The sequence below is a fragment of the Lissotriton helveticus genome, chromosome 9 (assembly GCF_964261635.1).
Source record: "Lissotriton helveticus chromosome 9, aLisHel1.1, whole genome shotgun sequence".
In the NCBI taxonomy this organism is placed as follows: domain Eukaryota; kingdom Metazoa; phylum Chordata; class Amphibia; order Caudata; family Salamandridae; genus Lissotriton; species Lissotriton helveticus.
Window position 1 is genome coordinate 819,328,699 of NC_136070.1, and position 17,628 is coordinate 819,346,326.

General features: G+C 44.4%; 1 protein-coding gene across 12 annotated transcripts in view; it reads left to right on the forward strand.

The window, feature by feature from the left end:
- Positions 1–6,025, forward strand: part of HIF3A (hypoxia inducible factor 3 subunit alpha) — a 297,956-nt gene extending 291,931 nt beyond the window's left edge. For all 12 annotated transcript variants that reach the window (XM_078660976.1, XM_078660984.1, XM_078660978.1 and 9 more), the window contains one exon: positions 3,740–6,025. In XM_078660976.1, the coding sequence (XP_078517102.1) occupies positions 3,740–3,891 (152 nt within the window). In that variant the 3' untranslated portion in view covers positions 3,892–6,025. The remainder of the gene's footprint in view (positions 1–3,739) is intronic.
- Positions 6,026–17,628: the final 11,603 nt, after the last annotated feature.

Below are 17,628 nucleotides of genomic sequence, written 5' to 3' on the forward strand. Positions count from 1 at the left end.
TGGCCTTTGGCTGTTCACGGTGGGTTTTGCATGTTTGAGCTAGAACCATAACTCAGTTTTTAGCTTTTTTTAGTGAATTCACTCACACTTACGTATTATGCTCTTTACTACTTTGGTGAGTGTGGGGGAAGCACTGTTACTCTCAAGAGGTGAAACGCTTAGTAATAGTGAGTCATAATGCACCTTCCTCAAACAATGATAACGAGTAGCAAATATGTTTTATGCCATGGCAGTTTTTATCATGGGTATTTGATTTTTTAATTAAAGTTTAAGAATGCGATGCGAGGAGTTACGATAATGGCGTGAGGTAAAATCACATGAAAGAAGTCAATAGTGTGTTTCTCGTGTCAGTTTGGCTGTAATATGGTAATATGAAATTTGACCTTTGAGCTATAGTAAATAATGTTATAAATAATGTGTTTATTACTACAACTAAACAGCATGTTTTGTTGGGTACATTTATTTTAACTAGCATGGGATAAATATATTTGTTTTGCTACTGAAATAAACTGTGGCCCATTATTAGCTATTACCATAACAGAGCGGAACTGACTTCAACACATTGAATGTCTCTTCCTATTGATTCCCATATATGACCACTTTAGAGAAGAAAACAGCTGGGGACATAGTCACACTTGCTGTTTACTGTGGGTTTATTTCACTACAATGATTTAGCCCCTTGTGTCCTGGTTATGGTCAAACACCATTGTTTAGAAGTAGTGTACATGAAAAAAACAGCACAGCGTAAACCATATATGAAGACATTTGATTGAAAGTTCCGGAGTTGCACTCCAAACATACTCTTGAATAAGCTAATAAATTGAAACCAATTCAAGACGTGCCTCTTTGGTCTGCCCTTTCTTCTGGGTACACCGCAATGAAACAGAAGTGTAGTCGCTTCCACTACCATGTGGTAGTCCCAATAGGCACAATCGAATGGCCATGAGTTGCTTAGTGGCTTAAACAATTACAAAATCAAATCACCAAAAGTTGTAATGTTTATTGGTGATTTTTCGTGCCTTATGGCGTCTTCGTTCATGCTCTTGTAGAAGTTCAAAGTTTCATATCAAACTCATGTTTGAAGTCGAAGGTTACTAATCCATGTTTACATTGAACTGTTACTGTGACGTTTTTTTGTTGTATTTATAACTTTGTCGCCATTTGACAAATCTGCTAAAAACGTTCCCAAAAAGATGTCATGCACCTCAGCTCCTTCCTGGAACGGTTTGGAGTGACCCATTAAGTGGTTGCACAAAAAAGGGAGCCTCCCAATATGTTGATTTGCTATGTTAATTCCCCCAGGAAATGTTTCGAAGGACTAGAAAATACGGCTAATCAGAATTGCACCAAATTTGACAGAAAGTTAGAACTTCACTCCAAGTGTGACTTTTGTGATTTGGTGAAAACATATAGCTGTTTTTGAAAACTAGCATTTAAAGAGCTTCCTAGGAATGGGACGATTGGTCAGATGGTACTGAAAATTAAAACAAATAGGGTGCCCTGACAGTCTAAGGAAGTTTTTTCTACTGCCAGCCATTTTACTGCTGCGGGATGAGAGAGCTGATTGGCTGGTGCAACCCAGAGATAAATGTTGGGACTGTTATTCTAGGACTTGGAGACTCTGTGCCTGTGTCCGAAATGTGTTTCAATAAAGTAGCATAAGGGCGTAGGGACATCCTGACACTGGTGGGGACCCAATGCCCCCCCTCCCCCCAAAAGGTCCAATAGTGTAAAAAAAAAAAATTATACTTTTTTTATTATTGTACCACGGTACCTCCTGAGAGGGTAGGTCTGGATCTTTTTAAAGACTATGTTTAGGCTTCACTTCCTGGGTATCACTGTACCATGCAACTTCTCCAAGAAAACCCTTGCAAATAAAATTTAGGGTGGGGATCCATTGTGGGTTGGGTGCTGAACCCACCCTCTTGCTGCACATGGCCAAAAATTAGCTGAATAGGATTTAAAAAACAAACAACAGAATTTCACTGTACAATAGTGACATTATAGTTAGGTATGGTAATAAGATCTTAGCATACACAAAAAAACAAGAATTCACAGGGAAAAAAACAGGTTAAAGTGACAATATAGTTTGGGGTTAAAATAACATAAAAGCTAATGTTTAAACCGATAAAACACAAATTCACCAGTTACTGATTACTAACCCAGCTATCACTTGCATCCCTGCTTATGACCTCACTTGTATTTTTGTGTTATTTCAACTCCGAATTATAACACCACTTCAACCTTTAGTTTTTTTTCAGTGAATTTCTATGTTTTTTGTTATGACATTCTGCCAGCTTTTATCCTTGTACAGCGGGATATTGGCTGCAGGGCTTCTGTGTGCAATTTATTCATTAAGTTACTCTCAGAGAAGCTTGTATTGTACCATGGCACCATGGGCGCCAAGCTGGAGCAGCGGCTCCCACGGGGCCCAGCGCTGCACTCCCTGAAGGTGCCAAAGAACTTCTTTCAGTTTTTAGCTCTTGGGGGGGGAGGAGACCCAGCTGTGGCTCCCTGGGGGCGGGGACCCACCCCAAGACTAGGGGGGGGTCAAGGTGTCCCTACCCAGTCTCCTTGTACTACTTTGTTGGAACAAATTCAGGACAAGGGAACAGAGTCCCTCTCTGACTCCTGGAATGGGGAGCGAAGCATTTGCTTCGGGGCTGTGCCCAGCTATTCAGATCTCTCGTCCTGCATTAGCAAAATTGCTGGCAGCCAATAGGTGTTTTTAATGGTGAGCTATATATATGCAGATGTGCAGAGTGTAAATTGCAATTTATTACCCCTGCAGAGTGTGGGGAGGGGCCATGATTTGAGAAAGCCCAACTGTTGTTAGAGATATGGTGGCGCATAGGAAGGAGATGGTACTACCCCTTTATCAAAGTCCTTCCATCGTAAGCCAAGGAATAGCAACAGAATAAACAGATTCATACAGCCTCTCTCACTAGGGAAGGGAGAGCTAGAATAATGTAATCAAACTCTATCGCTTATGGCATTTTTGCATGATTTAATGCAGCCAGTCCTCCATACATTATTCTCTTCAGAGAGGATTTTAGGTTTTCTTGTTACTAGTGACAGATAATCGGGTTTCCAGCATAACTGTGATTTGGGAATGAGGGAAGGTTGGTGTACCATTTCAGGATATTAAAGAAAGGGTGAAACTTGATCAGTAGCTGTCTGGAGTTTACTAAAAAATGAGAGTTTTGACTGTGACCATTGAAACAAGGGATATTTGGGTGGTATAACTTGTACCAAGGATAGGGGGATACCACATTCACCAAGTTGAGGAATAAAGTGGGACTTGGCATAACTGGTTCATGAAATGAATAGGAGGCTGTGCAGGACTGTAGGCACGGAATGGAGAGTTCATAGTAATTTGTATTAGGTAATGGGGACACTTTGTATAGTCTGGGTTACTGAATGAGGAGAGTTTGGATTTGAGGGTAGGGAATGTTGTGGTGGGCCCGGAATATTTGTGTTAGCATTTGGGTGTATATGGAACACAAGTATTGAAATCATTCAATGACAGTTAAGGAAGATATCAAGTTTGCAGCAATACATACATAAGCCCCCAACTACAGGGAAGCTAAAGTTGGACTTGGTACAGCTAAGCATGGGATATTAAAATGCGACCTACCACACACGTATTCACATTTGGGGTTTGTAGCCATGATCGTGAGTTGCGCAGACTGTGCTGGTTGACGTAGTGGACCTAATAGTCTCTTCATTTCTTTCACAGTTCTTTTCGGCAGCCTTCACCCGTTTGTGACGGAGGATCCTGCACTGTCAGAGCTGGCACAGAGCGACGATGAGCAAGAGCCTCTGCAGTCAAGTGGGGCACACTTCCTTTCTGAAGACGAGTTTATGTGGGACCTGGGACAGGCCACCTGAACATCATGAAGATCACTGAAACCATGCACAACAAGAAATACCTCACTCCACAGGCTGCCAAGTGAATGCTCGCAGCCAGGCATTGACACTTGCAACGCAATACCTCAGCACTCCATCAGTGGAGCCAGAAGCCTCACCCCAAAGGAGGGCCACTTCAGAGACTGTCCTCACCAGCCTAGGTGGGCATCTGTCCCAATAACTGTTATCTTCCACCTACAAGAAGGAGAGATGTCCTACAAGTTGCATCATTCTCCCATGTCGGAGTACTCTTATTGTTTGTCAAAGTTGAGCACCTTGTCTGCTGCATCCTCCTCTTCTGAGCACTTGAACATCATGCTTGTCACCATTGAGTGACAGTGCCACTAAACGGAGCTTTCTTCCAGCGCCATTCTGCGCTCAGTGTTGCACAGACAATAAATTCGGGTCCAGCATTAAGCAAAGACTGATTGCGTAGTGTCGGGACTGTTATTTCCAAGAGAAAAGGCTTTGATTGTTTTTGTCTGAAAATATTAATCTGCCAGAAACTTGGATTGTAAAATGCATGCAAAAAATATTCACTCACGGATTTAACTACCCCAACTATTCACTCCACTCCAGACTGCCGATTTTGACATAAATACAAACCCCCCTTCCTACCTCTGCTCACACATCCCAAACTGTGAGCCATGGATCAAGTTCAGGAGTGCTGTCTTTGTTCTTGGCTGGTGTTAAAGTAACGGTTTAAATGTATATTTTTCTTTTTTCATACTGAATATTTTCTTTGTTTATACAAATGAAAAAAATGGCAGCTATATAAGCCGTATGTCGTAACACACACAACTGAAATGGGGTGACCAGAATCCATTGCGGTCCAGAACAGCTGTGCAACTCCTTAATGGCAGGGTCCAGCAGCTTTAATTGGGTTATCCAAGATATTTGTCTTTTCTGGAAAAAATATGTTCAGCATCTTCATGTGATGCCATCAGAATGGAGAACGAATGTGGAGCCCTGGGCAAACAGCTTTGGGAGCCTACGGGGGATACTGCATCTCTGTAAGGTACCAGGCTAAGTTACTTTACTTGGCAAGACAGATGCAACACATCCACGAAGTGTGACACCAGTACAGCATCTCTATGGGCAGCCAGATGGGTACAAGACTTGTAAGATGCACATGCTATATTAAGCACACCTGATTGTCTGGTGTTTATAATGCATCTGTGGAGTACTAACTTAGGTTCAAGGTATTTGAAGGGTTCTAGATGGACCATGCCTTCTTTGTGTGGTGCTTGGGACATAGTGGGTATGTCTTGGTCATATACCATGTAGTGTACAGCATCACTGCTGGCAGGTTGGTGGGGAAAAACATTTAAGAGATGCCAGGTGAAGGAGCATCATCAGCTCGTGTGAATAGTAAATTGGTATGAAAATATATGCGGGATGCAATTTGGCTGTCGGGTCTCTGTAGAAATGTAGGTTTCTGTAGCTTCTCTGCGGAGTGCCAGGCAAGAATCTTTTATTTAATGGTATCCAGGCAAGTGTAGATTCCCTGTTGGAGGGTAGGAAGGATTGTGTCTACTTAGAGTGAATGTATAGTCCAATGTGCACATGGAGTGCCAGACAAATAAGTTGTATGTGTTTGGTATCAGGGGTATACAGGCTCTCTTTGCAGGTGCATGCTCGTCCTAAATTTCTGTTGTGTGCTAGTTGGGTCTAACATTTTGTAGTCTACTAAGAGGGTACAGTGTGTCTTGTGGCGTAGTATTTTGCTAGTGTACCAGGCAGCTAAATCATCTATAAGATGTTAACTAAGACCACTGGGTGCTTGTGGAGTTGCAGGGAAGTATGTTCTACCTCTGCTCTGTCAGTTAGGCTACAGCTACTCTACAGTGCCCGGTGGGTTCAAAATCTCTGCAGGATTTCAGGCAGGTAAAAAAGTTTATTGTGGTTCCAGTCAGGTGAGCCAACCCCTAGTAGTTGGCCAGACATCAGTGGGGATGCTGTTAACCAGCACTATGTGTGTTTAATCCACCAGTAAATTATATCTATGTACTGAATTGTTTGTTCTGACAGTTGTCTGAATTTGGCAGTTTCTGTTCCAGCCAATTTGAACTCCTGATTGAATATGCAATAAAAAACCTTTATTTAAAGAAGAAAATTAGTGTATGAACTGACTGAAGACCAACAACTCTATATTGCTGCTCTTGAATTGTTCTTTGTATTTTGGGTCTTGCTTTCAAACCACTGGAAAACACCATTGCAACTGAAAGGAGGGTTCTGATTGACATTTCTAATTGCAGATCCCTCACATTTAGAATATCTTCCTGGTGCCAGACAAGATCTGGACGTTTTCATAGCAGTGCTCCCGTGAGCCACTGGTGGCTCCGTGGGACTCTGCATTGACTTTATTCTACTCCGTAGGTGACTCAGAAACCACCCCTGTGCGCTGATGTTTGTTTCTGTTCGAGGCATGTGTGCTGTAGATACACATGCTTTGCATACTCCTGCCATCTAGTGTTGGGTCCGGATGTTTGCAGGTTGTTTTTCTTCAAAAAAGTCTTTCCAGTCACAAGGTAAAGTGACTCCTCCTTTTGGTGGCAGTGCGCATGGGCGTCGACTCCATTGTCAGATTAGTTTTTTCCGCCGTCTGGTTTGGATGTGTATTGCTGCGCTCCAGTTTGTAACCGCTCCTCAGGTTCCCCTCGGTGCACAATCCACTGTACCCTCGACGGTACTGTTTCCGTACGCGTTTACATGTTCTACGCATCTCAAATTGGTCAACAATTTCTCCATCTTCGATTGAAAACCTTGTGGGGGCGCCCGTCGGGACAGCCTTCTCCCAATGGAACGGACTCCATTCCAATTCTGCCCTTGGTCCTCACACCAACCAACATCAAGTTTGTAACTTTTGCCTCTCTCCGGAGCACAAGGAGGCTGACTGTGACGCTTGTAATTGATTAGACTAAGCGATCGTCGAGCTCGGCGACGAGAAATGCAACGTCAAAGCATTCATCATACTCTGGATATCTTCAGGGAAGAATCCGAGCAAGAGGAGATCGAAGCGTCCGCCGCAGAAAAAGAAAAGGCGTTCTTGGTTTCTGAGCTGGAGATCGATCTGGAGTCTGAAGTTGTGCCTCTGGGACATGGTGATGTGAGTACCGAAGACCCCCTTCCCCGTAAAACCTCTTCCAAAACACATAAGGCTTCGGCACCACCTCTGCCTTCTGGCCAAGGTCTGCAGCAAAACATTGTTTCTGAATTCCCACCTACCGGCTCACCCCCGAACCAGACCGTCAAGCCCTCAGGCTCGGGACTGAGTCGAACAAAATCATCTACCGATCCGAAACAATCAGGATCCAAGTACAAATCTGGGTCGGAGCCTAAACCCTCCGATTCGAAACAAAAACATGCTCCGAAACAGAAACACAAGTCAAAACCTTCAACTCCCAAGGACACGTCCTTTTCTACGCCGAAATCCAAGGACAGCCTCCCTGAGCCTCCAGACCAATTATAGACATTCTTAAGGCCAAATGAGATCCTAAGCAGAATTGTTTTTATATTAATCTTGATACAGGACATATTTCTGCTAAAACACCATCAAAATGGAAACTTCCTTCAGAGGGCCCTGCCTACAAGATTCCTCTGAAAAAGGACATGGCTACTAGCCGTGCTTATTCTGCCCTACAACCTTCTCCACCTCCACCATTTTCTCCACACTTAATAATTGAGGATCCCTTATATATAACTCCGCAGGGATCTCCACATACAGATCCAGATGGGAATCATATTGATGAGGACATTCATTTGCCTTTAGACCCATGGAATGATCACACATTGACCCTCCAGTAGATAATGACCGAGACCTTTATCCTGCAAACCCATCACCTCCAAACGATAATATGACATATCAACAACTCATTGCTAGGGCGTCAGAGTATCATGGGGTGGCCTTACATAAAGAGTCCTTAGAAGAAGACTTTTTATTTGAAACACTTGAGTCTACAAACAAGTCCAGTCAGTCACTCCCTAAGCTTAAAGGCATGATGAGGCATGCAGAAGATATCTTTATGGGCAAGTATTTTAACTCCAAGAGTAGATAAAAAATACAAACCCTCACTATCGGATCCTGTGTTTATCAATGGACAATCACCTCTCGACTCCCTATTAGTGTCCAATGCTCGTAAAAGAGCTAATTCACAAACCTCTGGTGACGCACCTCCCCCAGACAAAGAATCTTAAGCTCATTGATTCATCAGAAAAATGAGTGGCTGTTCAAGCTGCTAACCACTGGTGCAATACAAACACACAGGGTCTACTAGCCAGGTACGACAGGGCACACTAGGATGAAATGGAGCAGCTGCTCCAATGTATCTCAAGAAAAAAGAGATTGACCCAAAAACCAAAGCTGCTCCAATACCTTCCAGAAGAACACAAAGCTAAGGCACAACAGTTGGTTGAAGAGGGAAAACTATTCTCTAACTCATCAATCAGTTGTTCTCGAGATACAGCTGACACCCTACTAAGGAGATCAATACCAGCATTCTCCTTCTAAGGCATGAGTGGCTTAGTATTTCGGGGTTTAAGCTGGAGGTCCAACAGTTCATTTCAAACCCCCTCTTTGACAAAGAACACCTATTTGGTCCTGTAGTCGACCAATCTCTAGAAAAAAGGAAAAAAGATAGCCAAGTGGCAAAGTCCACGGGAGCGCTCCAGTCCCCATCAAATAGAGGCTCCTTTTGCCGCTCCTTTTACAGAGCAGGCTCTAAAACAAACAACATCCTCAGACCCAAATGCTTCCGTCAACAAAAACAAAACCCAATTCTCTCCCTCTAGAGGTTTCTATAGAGCAGGGTATAGAGGAAACTATTTCAAGGGTAGGAGTAAAGGCACCACACCGCATAACCCTATCAAACAGTGACTTGCCCACACTTCCCCCGATCACTTTACACCTGTCTGGGGAAGACCTCTATAATTTCTCCCCATTTGGCAATCCAGAACAACTGACAAATGGGTGATCGAAATTATCCAACATGGTTATTGCCTGGAGCTTACCACCAATTCTCCAAACATCCCACCTCGCATTCAGAAACTGTTTTCAGACCACTTAGAGTTACTCAAACAAGAGGTGCAATCTCTCATAGAGAAAGGAGCTGTAGAACCAGTTCCTTTACGGTACCAAGGTTCAGGGGTGTTTACTCTCTATTTTCTAATCCCTAAAAAAGACGGTTCCTTAAGACCAATTTTGGATCTCAGAGTATTAAACTACTACATACTGTGAGAACACTACCATATGGTAACGCTTCAACAAGTCTTTTCACTTCTACAGCAAGGCGATTTTATGTCTATGCTAGACTTAAAAGATGCATATTTTCAAAGTCCAATTCATCCAGCTCATTGCAAATATCTCAGATTTGTGATAGCAGGCAAACACTACCAGTTCAAAGTACTCCCATTCAGAGTAACTACAGCTCCCAGAGTGTTTACCAAATGTCTAGCAGTAATGGCCGCTCATCTCGGAGGACAACAAATTCACGTCTTCCTGTACCTAGACTACTGGCTCATCAAAGCCAGCACACACCAAATGTGTCTAGAACACACACAGACCACCCTACACCTACTCTACCAATTGAGTTTCACGGTCAACATGCAAAAGTCTCACCTATATCCCTCACAGATACAATCCTATCTAGGAGCCACTCACATGGATCTAGCCTCTCCCAATGCAGCCAGAATTTTCAGTATACAGACTCTATTGCTGCAGTTCCAAATCGACCAATCCTTGGCAGCCAGGACTTTCATGCGCCTACTTGGAATGATGGCGCCATGCGTTGCAATAGTGCCTCATGCAAGACTACACATGTGTCCACTACAATAATGCTGCGCATGTCCGTGGAATCCGTCACAGGGTCAATTAACCCCTTCAGTGCTAATGACAAGGGTAACTCGTCATGGAGTTTCCATTGATTTCAATGGAAAGTCAATGGACCTACATGCACACCCCTTAGCAGCCAAGTGGTTAATAGATCTAGTGTTGGTAGACAGCCGAACCCATCGCTCTCTACAGTGGTGAAACCCACCAAAGGGTGGCCTTTCATCGAACCTGTTTCTCAGATTGTGCTAACAGCAGACACATCTCTCACAGCTTGGGGTGCACATCTCCATCATTACACAATTCAGGATCTCTAGGACGATAAACACCAGCGTCTCTACATCAACTATCTAGAGCTTCTAGCAGTATTTCTAGCGTTGAAAGCTTTTCAGTCTCATCTTACAGGCAACGTTGTCCTAGTCGGCAAAGACAACATGAGAGAGATGTACTATGTACAAAAACAGGGAGGGACACACTCTCTCCAACTTTCACGCCTGTCTCCGACAATTTGAAAATGGGCAATCCATCACAAAATTCACCTTCTGACAGAACACCTTCCAGGATCAAATTGCTGACCTCCTCAGAAGACAGAGGCAGCAAAAATACACAGCAAAAATACACGGTGGGAACTTCATCCCCAAGTTCTCCTTTCGTACTTTCAACAGTGGGGATACCCGCAAATAGATCTGTTTGCCACAGTAGACAAAGCACAATGCTCAAACTTTGCCTCCAGGTTCCCACACCCTCTATCCAATGCCCTATGGATGAATTGGTCAGGGATATTTGCCTATTCTTTCCGCCTCTCCCACTCCTTCCGTTTCTGGTTCGGAAACTCAGGCAAACATCACTCACACTGATTCTAGTACAATTTCATCGGTAGTAATGCAACGAAGGCGCACCTCATATACATTTGCATTCAGATAAGGACATATATTTGGGGGTTTGTATTTCTCAAAACAGTTAGCACTTCGAAAACTTTCAATTAGGATTGGTGCTTCTCGGGATATATACGCACCCTACTACCTAGGTGCACAATTACACAAGGTATGTCAAAGACACTTCTTGTGTGATACAACTTTTTATACACAGAATATCCCAGCACTCTACTGTAGTTAATCTAGGTCAGTTGTGTGTTGGATTCAAAACAGGTAACAAAAATTACTAAATTCGCAAAAATTCATGTACTACCAACCAGTTTCGTTCTCGTAGGAATGGAAAATTTATTTTATTTGGATATTGATACTAGTAATTTCGGTAATATCCGTCTCTCTAAGTCAGAGACAAGTAGTATATACCGTCTTTTCGTCATCAATCGGTTTAGAAAGAAACACTAGATTCATCAATTTTAAAACACACATTCCAGTCACTGTATGAGGAGAATCAGACTCTGATAGGCCTGATTTCGTGCAGTCAAGCACCAGTTGCGTGTCCTCCGTCCTCAGCTTTCAGTCCTGAGGACTGAAAGCTGAGGACGGAGGACACGCGACTGGTGCTTGACTGCACGAAATCAGGCCTTTCGAAACCGATTGATGACGAAAAGACGGTATATACTACTTGTCTCTGACTTAGAGAGACGGATATTACCGAAATTACTAGTCTCAATATCCAAATTGACAATATTGAAGACCGATATGCGACAGTACGAATGTACGGAGAACAACACAAATTGAGATAATAAAGTTTGATGACATCTGGGGAAATCTAAGAGCCTTGAGAAAGTCACATGACGTGACGAAACACGTGTCGGCTGTTGTCGTTTACGAATCTGCGAGAGGAGAACATACAACTGTTGTTAATATTGAACAACGACCCTCTATCCATCAAGGATATGTCGAATTGATTGCCAAATTCCTTGCTTGTTTGTCAATTATGAAATGACTTATGTGTTGTTTTGATGATACAACTCAAATTTGGTATAAAAATAAATTTTCCATTCCTACGAGAACGAAACTTGTTGGTAGTACATGAATTTTTGCCAATTTAGTAATTTTTGTTACCTGTTTTGAATCCAACACACAACTGACCTAGATTAACTACAGTAGAGTGCTGGGATATTCTGTGTATAAAAAATCACTCACACTGATTTTGGTCGCTCATACATGGCCTGTCAACCGTGGTACACCACCCTGTTAAAACTGTCAGTAGTTCCACATCAAAAGCTACATCTCACCTCCAGCCTACTCACTCAGAACCATGGAGAAATCAAGCATCCAAATCCCAAACAACTCAACTTAGTGATTTGGCTCCTGAAGTAATAGAGTCTGGATATTTAAATTTGCCACCAGACTGTATGATATTCTGAAAGAAGCAAGAAAACCTACCACCAGAGCTTGCTATGCAGCAAAGTGAAAAGGATTTGTTATCTACTGTAACAGCAACAAAATGATTCCCCTAAATGCTTCTGTTCAGAACATTATCTGTTACCTTCTACACTTACAGCAATGTGGGCTAGCTTACACATCTATTTGTTTGCCTCTTGCAGCAGTAGCTACATATTTGCAGAAAAGACAGCATTTATCTTTATTTAAAGTTCCTGTCATATAAGCCTTTATGGAGGGCTTAAAAGAGTAATACCACCGAAAATCCCTCCGGCACCAGTATGGAATCTTAATGTTGTACTTACAAGACTTATGGGAACCACTACACAATTGTATTTTACAGTTTCTTTCATGGAAGGTTGCCTTCCTCGTTGCAATCAATGAAGGAGAGTTGGTGAGCTACAGGCTTTAACCTTAAAAGAACCATTCTTTCAACTATATAGAGATAGGGTAGTTCTTTGCACCAATCCCAGATTCCGTCCTAAAGTAGTTTCTGCTTTTCATATCAACCAATCAGTTGAGTTACCTGTGTTCTTTCCTCAACCTGATTCAATAGCCGAATGGGCTCTTCATACACTTGATGTCAGAAGCGCTTTATTGTACTACGTTGTAAGGAGAAAAGATTTTTGTAAATCAAAGCAAATGTTTTTCATTTGCACCACTTCACAAAGACAATCCTATCTCTAAATATGCAATTTCAAGATGGATTGTTAAGTGCATTCAAACTTGCTACACAAAAGCTTAAAGAACTTTATACTCCCTAGAGCACATTCCACTCGCAAAATAGGGGCATCTATAGCTTTTTTAAGTAATAATCCTATAGTTGACATTTGTGAAGGAGCAACATGGTCTACGCCACACACATTTACTAAAACACTATTGTGTAGCTGTACTAGCACGCCAACAAGCCAATGTAGGGCAAGCAGTGCTAAAGGCACTTTTTCAGACAACTGCAACATTTACTGATTAGCCACCCCTTTGGGAGAATACTGCTATATTGTCTATGCAAAGCATGTGTATCTACAGCACACTTGCCTGGTGTTGAGCCATATATAGACACTACCTCGGCATGCAGACATCTGTTCTTTTTCTTCTGTGCTCTTTGTTGCCGATAAGGGGCTCCGCTCCTGAAATTTATGGTTTGTCACCTCTTTTCTTCCAAAGTGGTATCTTTTCAGTGACAGTCATATATAGATGAAAGGATCAATTGCAACACTTTGATAGCTAGTGGCCCTATTATTTTTCAGAGACCGACATTTGGCTGTGCAGTACCTCCTCCGGACTCAAATCTCCAAAATGTTATGAAAGTGTAATTAATGATCCTACTCACTGGTGTACATAGCCACCCCATATTTTTAGGGTGGCCAAATCGCGATCCACAAGTCTGCTTTTGGTTTCCCTGTCCACATCGACGCCACAGAGATAATTTAGCATATGCCTGCTGGCACCCTATTTTCAGAGGTGGTCATCTCCATTCACTTTGCAAGAAATGCTTTGCAATCTGAGCCCTGCTTGGAGAACCATAGTGACACGTAAAGTGCTAGGCTGGAAATACACTGTTAAAACAAACAGAGGGTAACAATAAAATACTAAAGGTATTCCTCAAAAGGACTGCAGAAAAAAAGCTTCTAAAAACATAAATTAACTTAAAACATAAGGAAAGTAACAAGCGTGCAGTTCACAGATGACAAATTGTCTCCTGAAAACTGAGGAAATTAAACCGTCCTTATGAAAGCATGTTACACTTCTTGCTGAGCATATCGCTGCCAAGCTATGAAGAAACACCTTGTTGCAAAATGGACAGACTGACATAGGCCGGGAAGGTAAGTGAGCAATCATCCCCACCACTGGAGCGCAGATTATGCATGCAGGAAAAGAAAAACATTCTGTATTTTACTATCCAAGAACAACAGTTTATGGATTTTTTTTAAAGCCTATTTTATTGAGTTTTTATGGTACCACTTGGGCTGTTGCCCGACATAAACCAATTTAAGACAGGATAATGGCAAAGTACCAAGCTTGGAAACATCATTGTGTACAGTTTGCATTTGTAGCAACAACAAAAACAAGAACTTTGCGCAGACATTTCCACACCCCCTACATTGAAGAGCATGTTTAAGTATCTGTGTATGCCACAAGGAAGAATACAATATGCAGTGTGTTATGGCGCAGAACATCCGATGAAGACCGCTTGTCAAGGGGTTTAAGAGGGAAGGGGGGAAGGTCTATACCCCGGTACATAGCCCATCGAGACCACATTTTTCTATGCTTCTGAGGGCAGCCCCGCACCTGGAAAACTGCTATCTCCGCACCCATGCATTTGTCTGATTTATTTTGCCATTTCCCTATTGTCGGGGGGTGGGGGGGGGGTCCCCTTCCATAGCTGAGCAATATCACGCTTGGTGATAGTGAGGGCAAGGAAGAGCAGGTGTTGTTTGTATCGATTCCCCCCTTTGTCGTCAGTGCTATGGAGTAGGAACAGTCTATGGTCGTGTGGGAGATCCCAGGACAGCATTTCTTTTAGACAGGTCAAGACTCTGCGCCCGAAGGGCTGTATTTCAGTGCAGCTCCATACTCAGTGGAAAAACGACCCCTCCTCCCTTTCGCAACGTAGGCACTGGGGGGTATGCAATAACCCCAGATTCCAAAGATGGAGGCACGTGTAATAAATGCGATGGACATATTAAAATTGAATGAGACTGTATCTAGAGGACACTGCAGCGCCCCGGGAACTAGCTATAGCCTCAGCCCAGTCATCGTCTGTCAGATCTGGGATATCGTCTTGCCACACCTTTCTGGTCTTAATGTAGGGTCGTAGTGGAATGTGTTGTCAGTTTCTGATGGATATATCTGCCTGTGGATTCCTCAACTTAAGAATATCCCCTCTGCGCCCGCATTCCGGAAATCTTTTGTAGCTCTCTGGGCTGACGAGGTCGTCACAGCATCATGGCTCCGCACACGGCTCAGCATTACATCACCGGAGCCATAAGAAGACCAAGTCGGCGTGATGACGTCCGTTCCTTTTTTTCCGTGCTACAAGCTCACGGTTTTTCTGGGACTCTCCTGTCTTTCTACTGTTACTTTGTTTCAAGACTTTTCTTGTTACTGTTTTCGATTATGTCTGTTCCTAGGAGGTTGGGTTTCAAGCCCTGCAAGGAATATGGAGGTCACATGTCTATTACTGACCCGCATGATGACTGCCTTTGGTACCTTTCGAGTGATCACGACGTCGAAGGTTGTTCATCCTGCATGAAGATGAACCCTAAGGCACTGAAGGAAAGAAAGGCTAAGCTCTTCATGTCCAAGGTGAGAAAGGAGAAAAGAGGTCGTAAAAGATTGAAGTCGAGGTCGTCGACTTCGCATGGATCCAAGAAGAGGCACGAGAAGAAGAAGAGATATGGGTCTCAACGTCGTTCGTCCAAGTCTCGTGCTTTGAAGTCGCCTTCTCCAGCTCCTCGACGTCGTGTCAGAGACTTTGTATCTCATTAGCCTTCTGAGTCTCCTCAGGCGTCGCCTGCCCCGGTCTCCTGTTGTGGGTTCTCCGGTGCAGTCTCCGGCGCCGGTTGATTCTCCGGCTTCAGATGGAGTTTCAAAACCAGTGGAAGAAGAGTCTCCTGCTGCTCCTGTGGCTCCACCTGTGACTCCAGCGGATCCGTCTCCGGAGACTCCTCGTAAGGAAGTCGAACCGGCGCAATATCCTTCTATCCCGGCACCGGGTTCGGATCCGTCGCACTTCATGAATGCGATGTATGGTATTTTTACCAGAGCCACGTGCCTCTCTGGAGCACCTTTGGGTCCCATGGGTGACCGTCCTGATCTGATCAGAAGCGATCGCTCCTCACGCTGCTCCCAGCTCCCTGCTGATTGGTATCGTAGCGCCAGACTGCCAGATTAATACTTGCTAGCTCGCATTGCTCACGAAATTAATAGTGCCTGACTGCTCATTATATTTGTATAATAGCGCTATACTGCGATAGTGCGCTTTGACGATCATTGTACTGTGCTGTGCTGCCTTTGCCTAACTATATCTCCTGTGACTGATTGTGCCGGTGCCATTGCCAATTTGATCGCGTTTTAAAGTTTGTGCCCCAATCCTCTTTCGCTTTTGGCTCGCAGCCATCCATTTTGTTGTTTGTTGTTGTACCTCCCTGCCCGGCTCTCCACCCCGCTCCCGCGTCTCAGCTGCTCCTCCCTCCCACTGATACTGCAGGCTCCGCTCTCCCGTGGTAGCGCTGTGACCGTCCTGATCTGATCAGAAGCGGTCGCTCCTCACGCTGCTCCCAGCTCCCTGCTGATTGGTATCGTACCGCCAGACTGCCAGATTAATACTTGCTAGCTCGCATTGCTCACGAAATTAATAGTGCCTGACTGCTCATTATATTTGTATAATAGCGCTATACTGCGATAGTGCGCTTTGACGATCATTGTACTGTGCTGTGCTGCCTTTGCCTAACTATATCTCCTGTGACTGATTGTGCCGGTGCCATTGCCAATTTGATCGCGTTTTAAAGTTTGTGCCCCAATCCTCTTTCGCTTTTGGCTCGCAGCCATCCATTTTGTTGTTTGTTGTTGTACCTCCCTGCCCGGCTCTCCACCCCGCTCCCGCCTCCCAGCTGCTCCTCCCTCGCCCCTCCCCCCTCCACTATCCACATATGACAGATGCATTTGCGTGCAGCGTTCACGCGCAGCGGTCGCGCCAAAGGTAAGCCCGTCTACGCCCGTCCGCGCCTGGACCGCGCCCAGCGCCAGACCCCCTGGTCCTCGCGATTCCCATTCCACCCGCATAACATATGACGCCGCAACCCTCTCAGCACTCAACCCCGGCCGTCTCCAAGACTGCTACCAAGCTGCCCCAGGACTTACTCATGGACCCTTCGCCTGCCACTCCTGCAAGTTAGACTGCACCAAGACCCACACCAAATCCACAATCTCCAAACAGAGCTCTGACACTAACCACCTAAAGTGCTTCCTGCTCAACACCCGCTCGGTCCACAGACACTCCATCGAACTCTGGAACCTACTCGATACTACATCGCCGGACGTCGCCTTCCTTACAGAAACCTGGATGAACGCCTCATCAGCGCCCGACATCGCCATAGCCATCCCGGACGGCTACAAAATCATCCGAAAGGACCGCACCAACCAAACAGGAGGAGGAATCGCCATTGTCCATAAGAACACCATCCGCATCACGACCAGTACCGACGATAACCTTGCAGCCGCCGAACACCTTCACTTCCAGATCCACACCGACCCCAAGACCACACTCAGAGGCACCCTCATCTACAGGCCACCAGGACCCCGCACACAATTCAACGATGACATCGTTGACTTCATCACCCCACATGCCCTCCCCTCCGAGAACTACATTCTACTGGGAGACCTCAACTTCCACCTGGAAAAGACAAACAACAGTAACACCACCACCCTCCTGGACAACCTGGCCAACCTCGGACTCAAACAACTTGTCAATACCCCCACCCGCTATGCTGGACACACGCTCGACCCAATCTTCACCTCCAGCAAGCACATCTCCTTCTATCACACCACAGCTCTCCATTGGACGGACCACAG